This window comes from Myotis lucifugus, unplaced genomic scaffold, assembly GCF_000147115.1.
Source record: "Myotis lucifugus unplaced genomic scaffold, Myoluc2.0 scaffold_138, whole genome shotgun sequence".
Classification (NCBI taxonomy): domain Eukaryota; kingdom Metazoa; phylum Chordata; class Mammalia; order Chiroptera; family Vespertilionidae; genus Myotis; species Myotis lucifugus.
This window is the reverse complement of record NW_005871186.1, coordinates 914292-928638: the sequence shown is the minus strand read 5'-3', so window position 1 is coordinate 928638 and position 14347 is coordinate 914292. Positions and strand designations below refer to the sequence as shown.

The window sequence follows — 14347 nt, the reverse complement described above, 5'->3', positions numbered from 1 at the left end:
ATGGTGCGGCGGTTCTAGTCATGCGGGCCATGCGTCGGCCTACGAAGCGCTTGCACCGGAGCACCGGGCCGGGGGGCGCGCTGGGCAGCCCGGCCCCTGCCTGGTACCACCGAGACCTGAGCCGCGCTGCTGCCGAGGAACTGCTGGCCCGGGCAGGCCGCGATGGCAGCTTCCTGGTCCGAGACAGCGAGAGCGTGGCGGGCGCCTTCGCGCTCTGCGTCCTGTGAGTGGCGCTGGGGCTGTCGGCGGGCGGGGGCTCCTTGGGAGTGTGGGGAGGGCTCGGGACGGTGGACGCCAGCGCCCCCCAGAGTGGGGCCTTGGCTGTATGCTGAGGCCGAGGAAGGATGCCGGGCGCACTTCCTTCCTGCTGCTGTGTGTCTGGGGGCACTTTCTGGGGACGAGGAAGCAGAGTAAGTGCCCACCCGCTGCCAGGGTGGCTGTAAGGGGGGAAAATGCAAGGGGGTCTCTGTCAGACCCCCTCAGGCACCCTCCAGAGAGAAGGAGCTGGAGGATGAGGATGTGCATTGCATGGCTGTGTGCAGGGCTGCTTACAGAGATGGGATGTCTGAGAGGTAGGCAGAGGTGTAGTTGGAGTTGGGGGCTGTGTGAGGATGGGGTGTGTGAGGATGGTCAGCAGCTCCCTTAAGGGGCGTTGCTGTGCCCCCAGACTGAGGTTGGGGCCTGCCTGGCCGTGTATGGCTGGGGCTAGGGGGCAGGGTGGTGTCCAGAAAAAGAGGGTGAGGCTGTGTGGGGCCATGCCATTATTTCATGAATCAATGAGTGAGTGTGTGTGCTCTGGCTCCCGGCTGCCCTAGCCTTGAACTGTGGGTGCTGAGTGTGGGGCTAGACTTGGCACCTCTCTGGGTGGGCCTGGCCCTGTGGCTGTGCCCATCCGTCTAGGTGGCGGTGGTGTTGGGGTGAGCTTGCACTTTTAGTTTTTGGAGTCTTCTCCCTGAGCTGCCCCCACACCACTCGGTCTGACACTGGGTAGGCTCCTATGGGCCTCAGGGGTGGGAGGTGGTGAGTGGGGAGCCACACGGCTGCTTTGTTTAGATCTAGTTATGTTTCTCCTTGGCTCCATGAGCTCTCCCAAACCTCCATCCCTCTGTCCCTTCCCTCTCTGTTCTCTTCACATCTTTGGGGGGTGGGAGGCGGGGGTGCATTGGCCCAGGCTAGTGGTTCTCAACTGGGGTTGACTTGATCCCTCCGGGGACCTTTGGCAATGTCTAGAGACATTTTTTGGTTGTCACAACTGGGATGATGCTACTGGCATCTAGTGGGTAGAAGCTAGGGATGCTGCTAAGCATCCTACAAGCACAGGGCAGCCCCTCACAACAAAGAATGATGCAGTCCGAAACCGCAGTAGTGCTGAGGCTGAGAAACCCTGAGGCAGGCAGTGGACCTGAAGAGGAAGGGGTGCTCTGGGTCTCAGCTTATGCCCTAAGTCTGCGGCTCAGCCTGGAAGACTAAAGAGGAGCAGACTAAGCAGATGAATATCCTTGAGCCCTGCCTCCCAGGCCCCTCTGAGGCATAACCCCTAATTAGGGAGGGGCGGGAGGCAGGTGTTGGGTCAGCTGTTGAGTGAGAGGAGGACAGCTGGGCCTGTGTCTGGGTGAGGAAGTTATTGTCCCAGGAGGGGAGAATCCGGGCTCCATTGCCAGGAGAGGAGATGGGTGGGGTGAGGGTCTGTGGGGAGATAGTTCAGCTTTGCCAGCTGACTCTGGCTACTCCTAGCATTTCAGGAGCCTGGGGGTGGGTGATCAGAAACATACTTGCTTACCTGTGTACACACCCACATGTATACAGGACACTTCCCTGCCTCAGCAGGCACAGGCGATCCGATCAGCAGGCCAGGATATAAGGCCTTGGCCTCTGCCCTGGCTTTAAATCCCAGCTCTGCCTTTTACTTGCTTTGTGTTTCATCTGTGAGTCTCAGTTTCCTCTTCTAAAGAATGGAGATAATAATAATATCTGCCTCAAAAGGTGAAGATTAATGAGATCATGTCTGTGCTAAGTACACAGAGACAGGGCTCAGTTAATGGGATGTTATTATTGTTATAAACAGAGGCCCACAGTCCACAAACCAACACACCCAGTCACATACAGACACCAGCATGGCTTGTGTCTGGTTGGCAGCCAAGAGAGCCCTCAAACGGAGCCCACTTGAGGGAAGGGAATGGCCCTGTGGCCAAGGTAAAGGGTCTTCTCATATAGGCATTTGGTCCTCTCTGGAGCCAACACCCCCTCCTGCCTAATACACAGTCTGGGTGACTCCCTTGGGCAAGACTACCCTGAGGTGTGGCTGCAGAGGGAGTCTCCCAGCCCCTCTGAGTGTGGCCTTCGCCACCCAGGCCTGGCTCAGCTGTCACCTGCTCAGCTGTTGCTGTCATCTGTCAGCACCCCTATCGCCCCTCCTCAGTTTGGGGCTCCTAGTGGCCTGGGTCTACCATGGGGGGGGTCCCCTTAGGTCATCCCAATTTCCTGGTGTCTGGGGAAGGGGGTAGAAATCCCCAGGATAATACCCCTACACTCCCCAGCAAAACTGCCCCAGACACACCCAACTTCAGCAGAGCTAGACACCAACATAAACATAGACAGCAGGCACATGTGTGTTAGCACATTGCCCATGCATGCAAACAGCGGTTACCCAGGCTTCTGAGGACTCTTAATCTGGCGGGGGGCCCAGACTGGTACCACAGCCCAGAGGGGCTGTTTAGACAGCTGTGGAGGCCACAAAAGAGCTGTCTGTTACTTCCCGGGCCCTGCGGTGGGTGTGGAGACTATGTAGGTCTGGTGGGGGCGGGGGAGGGGGGGGTCCTGCTTGTTGGTGACACTAGCAGGATGGACGTGGACTGCCCCCATCATTAACCCTGTACAGCTTGGGCAAATGGTTATAGGGAAGCCAAGCTGAAAGGGCTGGCGTTGAGTCCAGTGGCAGGAGGTGAGGGTATCTTGGGGCTTAGACTCTAGCCTGGGAGTGACAGATTCTGACCTCCACCTTGCTATCAGGTACCAGAAGCATGTGCACACATATCGAATTCTGCCTGATGGAGAAGACTTCCTGGCTGTGCAGGTAAGGGCTTAGACCTGTGATGGCGAACCTTTTGAGCTCGGCGTGTCAGCATTTTGAAAAACCCTAACTTAACTCTGGTGCTGTGTCACATATAGAAATTTTTTGACATTTGCAACCATAGTAAAACAAAGATTTATATTTTTGATGTTATTTTATATATTTAAATGCCATTTAACAAAGAAAAATCCACCAAAAAAATGAGTTCGCGTGTCACCTCTGACACGCGTGTCACAGGTTCGCCATCACTGGCTTAGACCCTGACCCCTGACCTTGATTCCAGCCTGTGGCCTGGGACTAGCTGGCTGACCCTTCTCCCACCCTTGTTGGCTGCAGACCTCGCAGGGTGTGCCCGTGCGCCGCTTCCAGACCCTGGGCGAGCTCATTGGCCTGTATGCCCAGCCCAACCAGGGCCTGGTGTGCGCCCTGCTGCTGCCTGTGGAGCGAGAGCGAGAGCCAGACCCGCAAGACGACCGCGATGCCTCAGGTGCCACCCGGTGTGCAGTGTGCAAACGCCTGCCCTGCCTCGTGTTCAAATACTACCTGCTTCTTTCCATCCCATTTTCTCAACCTGCCTTCTTTAAAGCCCTAGCCCTAACCGTGATGCCAGGGACCTTTACCCCCTTTCCACGGAAGTTTCTGATCACCATGGCATTCCCCCATACTTCACTGAGGGTGGGAGGCCCAGATGGATGCCCCACTGACCCCTGTCCACAGATGGGGAGGATGAGAAGCCCCCGCTGCCCCCACGCTCTGGCTCCACCAGCATTTGTGCCTCTGTGGGGCCCAGCAGCCCCCCACCAGCCCCTGAGACCCCCACAACTCCGGCTGCTGAGAGGTAAGACCCCAACCCCCTTCACTAAGCAGGAAGTCCCTTTCTCCTCTGAGAACTATGTTCTCACTAAAGGTGGGGAGACCTTCTAGGCCTCACCCCTAGGGGCCCCCATCCCATCTCAGCCCCAGAGACAGATACCCTGATCCATGGTACTCTGATCCTCAATAGTACTGTCTCCTGTAGGGATAGGGTAGGGGTGCTGGGACAGGGTCAGCAAGGCTTCTATTGACTTCTTAACCCCTCCTCCAAGTGCTCCCAATGGGTTGAGCACTGTCTCGCATGAGTACCTGAAGGGCAGCTACGGGCTGGACCTGGAGGCTGTTCGGAGTGGAGCCAGCAACCTGCCCCACCTCACCCGCACTCTTGCCACCTCATGCCGGAGGCTACACAGGTACCTGGGACATCCAACACCATGCATCGCACCCTTACCCCTCTGACCTGTCCTCACCTGCTCTCCCCTGCTGCACAGATGCCCTGACCTCTGACCTCTGGCCCTGAACAGGGAACCAGTCATTGCCTCCTGACTTTTCCTCACCTGAACCCTTGCATCCTCATGGTGGAGGCTGAAGCCCCCCTTCCCTGTACCTGAATCGGGGTGGGCAGTTCTTCTGACCTGATGTCTCCCCTAGTGAGGTGGATAAGGTCCTGTCTGGCCTGGAAATTCTGTCCAAGGTGTTTGACCAGCAGAGCTCACCCATGGTGACCCGCCTTTTGCAGCAACAGGTGGGGTTGTGGGAACGTCTTTGGGGAATGGGTTCATGTTCTGGGGCTGAGTTGGGGACCTCCTGCATGGTGGCCTCATGTACAAGACTTATTCCTTCTCACTGCAGAACCCACCGCAGACGGGGGAGCAGGAACTAGAGAGCCTGGTGCTGAAACTGTCAGTGTTAAAGGACTTCCTGTCAGGCATCCAGAAGAAGGTGGCCTGACTCCTGACCTCTGACCCCTCACCCACCAGTTCCTTACCACTCCCATTGGCCTAATTCATCTGAAGCCTGAAATTACAGTTTAGGGGCACCTCTATCATGCCCCTCTCAGGAGCAGCCCTCTGCCCTTGTCCTCTGTCCTCTTATGTTCCCTGACCTTGCCCTGCCCTTGCCCTCTCCAGGCCCTGAAGGCCCTTCAGGACATAAGTTCCACGGCCCCCCCGGCTCCACTGCAGCCATGCACACGTAAGGCCAAGACCATCCCTGTGCAGGCCTTTGAGGTACATTGCAGGGGGTGCCAGCTGGGGTCTCATGGGTCAAAGGACAGTTGGAGGTGAAGGGGTTGCTGCCTGCCCTGAGGTCTTTTCAGCATCTCCTTACCTCTTGGCCTGCAGGTGAAGCTGGATGTGACCCTGGGCGATCTGACCAAGATTGGGAAATCACAGAAGTTCACGCTGAGCGTGGATGTCGAGGGCGGGCGGCTGGTGTTGCTGCGGAGACAGCGAGACTCACAGGAGGACTGGACAACCTTCACACATGACCGCAGTGAGCCAGGGCCTAAACTGGGAGGGGTGGACAGGGCAGCCCCAGGCCTCAGTACATAGGCCAGTGTGACTCATTCTCCATCCCCTAGTCCGCCAGCTCATTAAGTCTCAGCGTGTCCAGAACAAGCTGGGTGTCGTGTTTGAGAAGGAGAAGGACCGGACACAGCGCAAGGACTTCATCTTTGTCAGTGCCCGGGTGAGCAGCAGATTGGGCCAGGCCATTGGGGGCTGCAGGAGTCTCCATGGAATGGGAAGAGAAGGAACACATGATATAGGCCTGTCATCCCTCCTGGCAGGGTGGGTCTGACAGGGCAGAGAGTACATGTATGGAGAGTGGGTGGCCTGAGGGTAGATTTAAATACTCATTCAATGAACATTTATCGAGCACCTATTATATGCATGAACTATATAGTGGTGCACCAGATAGGCATGCCCCTCCCCTCTCGGTACCTGCTACCTAGCAGGGTATCCCTGGAAGGAGGGGTTCCCTGGCTGCTCACCTGCTTCTTACTGGCTGTTGTTCCCCCAGAAGCGGGAGGCCTTCTGCCAGCTGCTACAGCTCATGAAGAACAAGCACTCCAAGCAGGATGAGCCCGACATGATCTCTGTCTTCATAGGCACCTGGAACATGGGTGAGGCCTGCGGGCAGGGGCCGAGGTGGGAGGGAGAAATGGCCCCAGAGCAGGGGCCTGACCATTCCCGTCCCCTCCACCTCCAGGAAGTGTGCCTCCTCCGAAAAATGTGACATCTTGGTTCACATCGAAGGGACTGGGGAAGACCCTGGATGAGGTCACAGTTGCCATACCCCATGACATCTATGTTTTTGGGACCCAGGAGAACTCGGTGTGTGACCGAGAATGGCTGGACCTGCTACGCGGGGGCCTCAAGGAGCTCACAGATCTGGATTACCGCCCGGTGAGGGGGGTCATCTTGTCCAATCCCCTCTCCTCACAACCATCCCAAACTATCCTGCTTGACCTTATGGTGACCCTGGGAACACAACTTGACTGGCTGTTCTTCTGGCCTATGGGCATATCCTTTATGAGATTTAACCCAAGTCCTTCATGATATGAGAGGGTCTGATTCTCTTTTGCCCCTCAGAAAAAAAAATAGCAAGTTTTCCTATCCTGTGCCTGCCAGAACAATTGATATAGTATGGGCTGTTTGGGAGGGGGTAGTGGACAGTGGCCCAGCTCAGGACAGAAGTGACTCTGTACTCTCCACCCAGATTGCCATGCAGTCCCTGTGGAACATCAAGGTGGCTGTGCTGGTCAAGCCAGAGCACGAGAACCGCATCAGCCATGTCAGTACCTCCAGCGTGAAGACTGGCATTGCCAACACCCTGGGTGAGCAGCATGGACCTCCTGCTTCCTCTCCAGCCCAGGATCTTCCCCTTTTGGGTGGTCTCAGCTTTTCTATATATGGAACTCTTTGAACTTTGTAAAGTATGTTCCTATTCTAGATTTCATCTGGCCCCACCAGGAAGGCAGGCCAGGATAATTACCTCCATTTCACCTATATATATAAAAGCCTAAGCGACTAGTTGACCGGTTGCTATGATGCGCACTAACCACCAGGGGGCAGATGCCCCCCCCCCCCGCCCCAGTTGCTGGCCAGGCCAAGGGACCCCCCCACCTGTGCACGAATTCATGCACAGGGCCTCTAGTAGATGATAAAACTCAGGCCCAGAGTGGTTGAGTGATCTGTTCAAGGTTGCATGCGGTGGAGCCTGGCATAGTGCCCAGGTCTGTTGGTTTGCAGTCCAGTGCTCCTCCAGGGTAGATTCTGCCCAGAATCTGTAGGTCCTTGCAGCTTCACCCTTGGAATCACCTGTGATCTCCAGGGGCTCTGCTCACACATGCAGACAGACTCAGTCCATCCTTGTGTGTTCCCCACGTGGATCTCCAGGGAAGGTGTGGGTGTGTGTCAGAGGCCTGCCTACCTCCTCAAATGTGTGGGTGGGGCGTGTTGGGAAAACCTTCTCACTGCTGCTTCAGGGGGGGGAGCTGGGAGTCCTCTAAGGGTGATTCAGGCCTTTTTTTCTTGGTGTCCTGACAGGAAACAAGGGGGCTGTGGGCGTCTCCTTCATGTTCAATGGCACTTCATTTGGCTTTGTGAATTGCCACCTCACCTCGGGAAATGAGAAGACTGCCCGGTGAGCGGGTGCCTTCACCCCCATCCCTTAATTCACCTGAGGCCTAGTCCCTCTCCCATATCCCAGTCCATGACCTACTTATGTCCCTGTCCCAAGAGACCACCTTCTCCCTTATCCCAACTCAAGACCCCCCTTTCCTCAGGGACCCTAATCCCTACCCCATCCCTGACCCCAGAGACTTCTTACCTTTCTGCCTGTCCCTGAGTCCTGACCCTGGGGACCTCCTCCCATCCTCGCTGTAGGCGGAACCAGAACTACCTGGACATCCTGCGGCTGCTCTCTCTGGGCGACCGCCAGCTCAGTGCCTTTGACATCTCTCTGCGTTTCACTCACCTCTTCTGGTTTGGGGACCTCAACTACCGTCTGGACATGGATATCCAGGTGCGAGCAGGTGGCTGGGCTGGGGGTCAGATGGGCTCTCACCTCTGGCTCTGGCTCAGAGGGACAGTCTTCAGCCTTTGTGTCCCCACCCCAGGAGATCCTGAACTATATCAGCAGAAAGGAGTTTGAGCCCCTGCTCAGGGTGGACCAGCTCAACTTGGAGCGGGAGAAGCACAAGATCTTCCTCCGATTCAGTGAGTGTGGGCCAAGTAGGAGGTCTGAGGGCCAGAGATCTGTGATATCCCTGAGCCCTGACCCCAGCCTGTTCCCTGCCTTCCCTAGGTGAAGAGGAGATCTCCTTCCCGCCCACCTACCGCTACGAGCGAGGTTCCCGGGACACATATGCCTGGCATAAGCAGAAGCCAACTGGGGTGAGTGAGGAGAACAGGTGTGCCTTAGGACCCTAGGGCTGCAGTGAATCAAGAGTGCTTGTGGGTCAAGGGCGTAGGCATCTGCAGTTACCACTCCAGTGCTCTGTTCCCTCTGAGGCCGTAGGGGTAATACTAGGTCTTGTGAGGATCCAAGGGGAAGGATGTGGGGCCTCATCAGCTCTGGGAGTTGGGGGGTGGGGGGGCTTGTGCTGAGCATTTCCTAGCTGTTGGCCCTGACCATGCTGCCATCCCCTGCCCAGGTCCGGACCAACGTGCCTTCATGGTGTGACCGGATTCTCTGGAAATCTTACCCTGAGACCCACATCATCTGCAATTCCTATGGTCAGAGCCTCACGGAAAGGGTGATGGCGATCCCGGGTAGTCACTGTCTCCTCCAGCTTTGGGAAGTGGGAACACAGCTTTTCTCTGAGCCCCCATTCCTATCCCCCTCCCCAGGTTGCACTGATGACATTGTCACCAGCGATCACTCCCCCGTGTTTGGGACATTTGAGGTTGGAGTTACCTCTCAGTTCATTTCCAAGAAAGGTGACTATTCTGGATATGCTTGTGGCTGTAGCACACGTCTGGGGGGCACAGGTGGAGACCTGGGATGTGCATGAGCTTGAATATATGTGTGTGTACACGTACATGCGGAATGTTTCTGAATATGTGTGAGGGTGTCTGTGTGCCTGGGTCATTGTAAGAGGTACATGCCCATGAGTATGTGTGTATATGTGTGAGTGGCTATCTACCTGGGGCCACGTGTGTGCCCCTGAATGTGCCTGATGGTGTGGTGGATTATTGGCGGGCAATCCCTGAGGCATTCTGGTCCCCAGCACCTCTTAGATGACCTCTCATCCTTGAGTTGTGTCTGCTCTGATCTAGGGTCTGGGCATTAGGGTCTCACTCCCTGTTGGCTTGTTGGGACTGAGGAGGCCCCTTCTGGCCTTTCCTCCTGCCCTGCCAGGGCCCCTGACTTCCTATCCCAGGGCTCAGTCTCTCTGCCCTTTTCCTCCTGTCACCTTCTCAGCCCTCCTGTCTTCCTTCCACTCTCTGCCCCTCAGGGCTCTCAAAGACTTCAGACCAGGCCTACATTGAGTTTGAGAGCATCGAGGCCATTGTGAAAACGGCCAGCCGCACCAAGTTCTTCATTGAGTTCTACTCCACCTGCCTGGAGGGTCAGAAGGGGCCCAGGGCTGGAGTGGGCCAAGGGGCAAGGGAGGCCAGATGTGCCCAGAGCAGTTAGCCCCCTACCCTAGTTAGGGGGAAGGGTAGCCGGGAAGTGGTACTTAATGGGTGTTCCCCACCTCCACCCCAGAGTACAAGAAGAGCTTTGAGAACGATGCCCAGAGCAGTGATAACATCAACTTCCTCAAAGTGCAGTGGTCTTCACGCCAGCTGCCCACGGTAAGGCTGCAGGCAGGGCCTGGGCTCGTGGGTGAGGGCACAGAGAGGGTGCAGTGGAGCGCATTCAGGGCCGGCCTGGGAGGGCAGGCAGAGCCTGCAGAGCACATGCGTCTGTGTGCATGTCAGGGGGTCAGGGGTGGGCATGAGTGAGGAGAGGGTGTTTGCTTCATTTGGGGCCAAGTTACAGTTTGTTCATTTGTTTAATCATTACTTTTTGAACCTTTGCTAAATGTCAGGTCCTATGTTGGCCATTGAGGATGCAGAAAATTAATTAGTTACAATGCTTTTAAGTGCTATGAAAGGCCCGTTTAGGGCTGTGTCTTCTACATTAAGGATTTGGGTTCTTTCCTTAAGAGTTGAGTTGCAGTGATCATACATGAGCCTGAGGGTAGGGGTGAGTGGTGTCAGGCAGGAGGGGGTGGTGGGGGCTTTGTTCCTCACTGGGCCTCTCTGCTCCGCAGCTCAAGCCCATTCTGGCCGACATCGAGTACCTGCAGGACCAGCACCTCCTGCTCACAGTGAAGTCCATGGATGGCTATGAGTCCTATGGTGAGGGGTGAGGGGTGAGGGGTGCCAAGGAGCATAGGAAGCCACACGGGGCCCTAGAAAGGTTTGGCAATTTGTTGGTTTGCCCTTTCAGGGGAGTGTGTGGTGGCGCTCAAGTCCATGATTGGCAGCACGGCCCAGCAGTTCCTGACCTTCCTGTCCCACCGTGGCGAGGAGACAGGCAACATCCGTGGCTCCATGAAGGTGCGGGTGCCCACAGAGCGCCTGGGCACCCGTGAGCGACTCTACGGTGGGGGCTCCATTGGGAGGGCTGTGGGGCATGAGATGAGGTGGTGTGGGTAGGCCTAGGAGGAAAGGACCAGGGGTGTGGGGAGAGCATGTTGGAATCCCTGGAATATAGTGTTTGGAAGTTCTGCAGCCATGGCTGGGAGAGGGCCTGCCCTGAGGAGTAGCTGGGTAGAGGCTGGAAGGTCAGTGGGTGCCAGGACCCCAAGTTCCCTCTGAGTCCCCGCTCCCTTTCTCCCCCAGAGTGGATCAGCATTGATAAGGATGAGGCAGGAACAAAGGGCAAAGCCCCCTCTGTGTCCCGAGGCAGCCAAGAGCCCAGGTGAGCTGGGGCCGTGTAGGGTGTCATGTGAAGGGGAGCCTGGGGGCTTTTGGTCAGCCCCTACTTCATCTCTCCTGCCCTATGCACCCCTGGCAGGTCAGGGAGCCGAAAGCCAGCCCCCACAGAGGCCTTCTGCCCACTGTCCAAGTTATTCGAAGAACCAGAGAAACCACCACCAACTGGGAGGCCACCAGCCCCTCCTCGAGCTACTCCCCGGGAGGAGCCCTTGACCCCCAGGTGAGAGAACTTCATCCATCACTGTGCTTGGCTTTCAGCACCAGCCTGGGGACTGTCTGCTGCCTGAGTGCTCTGCTGCCCCATGGCCCTACGCCACGGCCACTCTGGCCAGCCAGGCTCCCTTAGGTGTGGCTCTCTGACTCAAAGGGAGCACAGTCAGCCTTTCCTCTCAGTTCTGCCTGAGAAATGGTTTCTGCAACAGCTCCCTCCACGTAAACAGAGCTCATTTGAGCCTCCTGTGTGGAGAAGGCACACGCCTCAGCTCGGGGTTTCCCTCTGCGCGCTCTGTAGAGCACTCACTGTTCTGTAGTGCCCCCTGGAAACGGGTTTGTGATCAAGTGAGTCTGAGAAACGGTTCTTGCTAGATTCTTTTCTTAGATATTGCCAGTGCACATTAGTATTAGCCAAAGCTCTGAGCATGTGGACAGGAAGGAAACCCTTTTTCAACTTGGTTGAATATAGTTTCCCAAACTTAACGGGCCAGGAAACTTCTTTTCCACACAATAACTATTAATATCCACAGTGTTCTGTGGATCATACCTTGGGAAAGTGATTACATCCAATTGTTGCTTGCACTTAACTAAAAACTCCTAGGTCCAGGGGGTGCTTTTTCACTCAGCTTCAGCTGTTATCAGTCATCTTGGTTTTATCGCCAGGTTTGTGTAAAACCAACTTGAATTCCTGAGCAAGAGTCCTCAGTAGGTCAGACTCAGATGCCTCAAGAGAGGGAAAGTGATATGCTCAAGGTCACATGTCTCCTGACTCCCAGTCTGGTTTTCCTTCTACCTCATCCACTACCTTCACTTTTGGTTTCTGGGTCCTGACTTAGTTATCCTGCTCCCTAACCCAGGTTGAAGCCAGAGGGGGCTCCAGAGCCTGAAGGGGTGGCGGCTCCTCCGCCCAAGAACAGCTTCAATAACCCTGCCTACTACGTCCTTGAAGGGGTCCCACACCAGCTGCTGCCCCCAGAGCCACCTCCGCCTGCCAGGGCCCTTGTCCCACCTGCCGCCAAGAACAAGGTGGCCATCACAGTGCCTGCTCCACAGCTTGGTCGCCACCGGCCTCCCCGTGTGGGAGAGGGGAGCTCATCAGATGAGGAGCCCGGGGGTACACTGCCCCCTCCAGACTTTCCACCCCCACCACTGCCAGACTCGGCCATCTTCCTGCCTCCAAGCCTGGATCCTTTGCCAGGGCCAGTGGTCCGGGGTCGCAGTGGGGGTGAGGCCCGTGGCCCACCACCCCCTAAGGCCCATCCAAGACCCCCACTGCCCCCAGGTCCCTCACCCACTAGCACTTTCCTGGGTGAGGTAGCCAGTGGGGACGATCGCTCCTGCTCGGTGCTGCAGATGGCCAAGACACTGAGTGAGGTGGACTACGCTCCTGCTGGGCCTGGCCGCTCAGTGCTCCTGCCAGGGCCCCTGGAGCTGCAGCCACCCAGGGGACTGCCCACAGACTATGGCCGGCCGCTCAGCTTCCCTCCACCTCGCATCCGAGAGAGCATCCAGGAGGACCTGGCAGAGGAGGTGTGTGGACCAGGGGTGGCTGGCTGTGTATGCCGGAGGTGTGTGCTTGTCCCTGACCTGTGGTGTCCTTTTACACCGTTCAGCACTCAGCGGTGTCCCCTCTATCCTGAACTGGGCACTGGGGAGTTGGGAGACATGGGTTAGCCCCAGTCCTTGCCTCCCTTCCCTCCACCCCAGGACATGTGGTAGAATGTGGCTGTCTTTCAGTGCTCTCCCTGACATGCCCTATTTCTTCAGGCTCCATGCCCGTGCCCGTGCCCGTGCCCGCAGAGCGGGCGGGCCGGCGGGCTGGGTGAGGCGGGCATGGGCGCCTGGCTGCGGGCCATCGGCTTGGAGCGCTATGAGGAGGGCCTGGTGCACAATGGCTGGGACGACCTGGAGTTTCTCAGGTGGGGTTGGGGCTGGAGGCAGATGGGTGGGGCTTGCCCTGGGGCGGATCCACGGGTCCTCTGGAGTCCAGAGTCTGGACTACCTTGCCCATCACTCAGACTCCCTTACCCCTTCCTACAGCGACATCACCGAGGAGGACCTGGAGGAGGCTGGGGTGCAGGACCCGGCTCACAAGCGCCTCCTTCTGGACACCCTGCAGCTCAGCAAGTGATAGCGGTGGCACTGTGAAGCTGCGAATTCAGCGCCCCTTCCTACCCCCACGAAGACCCAGCCATGGCCCCCGAGTTGAAAATTTATGAGGGGTGGGCAGCACCTCTCTACCTATTTATTTGGAATCTGTGTTCCCCACTACCCGATCGTTTGGAATGCCCTAATTAGGACATCCTGCCCCTCCTTTTATACCAGGGGCACCAGAGATCAGTTGCCATGGTTACCAAGGACCTTGGTTATTCTGGTGCTGCCCTCCCTTTCTGGCCCCCTCCTCTCAGACCTAAGGAGTGCCTGAGGGGTCCATTTGGGTACGTCTGGACCCTCACTTTCACCACTGTTCTTGGGCCTGTAGCACAGCGGGCGGGGCTCTCCCCAACACCCATCTGGGGTGTCCATCCGGAAATGAAGGAACAGTCCAAGTACCGGGCTGGGTTTAATTTAAGATGTTCTGTGTGGGTTTAGGGAGGGCAGGGACTTTAATATTATTGGGGCGATTGGGAATAGGGGATGAATCTCTGCCATAAAGTGCCAGTTTGCCTAGTTCGCACTGTCTCCTGGTCTTTGCGTGCGTAGCAGCCTCTGGGAGCAAGGGAGACCCAGCTCTTACCAGCAGCCAGTCTGTCCCCATCCTGGGCACTCAGAGGGGTTAGCGGCATGATGTCTTCAATAAATTAAGTTTTATTTGGATTGAGCAAAACTCACCTCAATAAATTACAAGTTTTTCAAAGAACAACAATAAAACAAAACAAAAAAATCAAGAGGAAACCCCTCTGTCCCATTGGCCTGGCAGCCCTCCACTTCTCTAAAGGGCCTACCCTCTGGACCAGGAGGAAACGCTGGGGGACAAACTGGTGGGGCCCTTCAGGCTGCTGATTACGGTGAGCCTGAGGGGTGGGGCCGCTGGCTGCTCACCGGGTGGGGACTGGCCCAGCCTGCTGCAGAGAGGGGAGAGCCGGCTGTCCTCCCGGAGGACCCGCAGGTTGGAACCCTGTTGGGGACCGGCAGTTATTCGATCCCGGTTCCAAAGAAAGCCAAGCTAGACGCGCCTCTGGGCTCTCCTAGGGGGCAGGGGGTCCCAGGGGAAAGTACCCCGCTCTGCCGGGTGGGGGTGGGTGGGGACAGGAATGGCTCTGCCTTTGTCTCCAACACTAGGGAGGGGGCTCCTAGGGGTCGGACACAGCGG

General features: G+C 56.9%; 1 protein-coding gene across 1 annotated transcript; it reads left to right on the top strand.

The window, feature by feature from the left end:
- The first annotated feature begins 29 nt into the window (after positions 1–29).
- Positions 30–13851, top strand: INPPL1 (inositol polyphosphate phosphatase like 1). The gene is made up of 28 exons (XM_006094581.3): positions 30–223; positions 3010–3073; positions 3407–3557; positions 3788–3908; positions 4156–4296; positions 4535–4628; positions 4736–4825; positions 5014–5112; positions 5227–5377; positions 5466–5572; positions 5906–6008; positions 6095–6291; positions 6605–6722; positions 7435–7531; positions 7774–7912; positions 8007–8106; positions 8195–8283; positions 8544–8625; positions 8740–8829; positions 9348–9461; positions 9602–9690; positions 10152–10239; positions 10331–10486; positions 10726–10804; positions 10901–11041; positions 11892–12564; positions 12802–12953; positions 13075–13851. Exons 1-28 carry the CDS (start codon positions 30–32, stop codon positions 13163–13165), a joined length of 3810 nt encoding a protein of 1269 aa, XP_006094643.1. The 3' UTR covers positions 13166–13851.
- Positions 13852–14347: the final 496 nt, after the last annotated feature.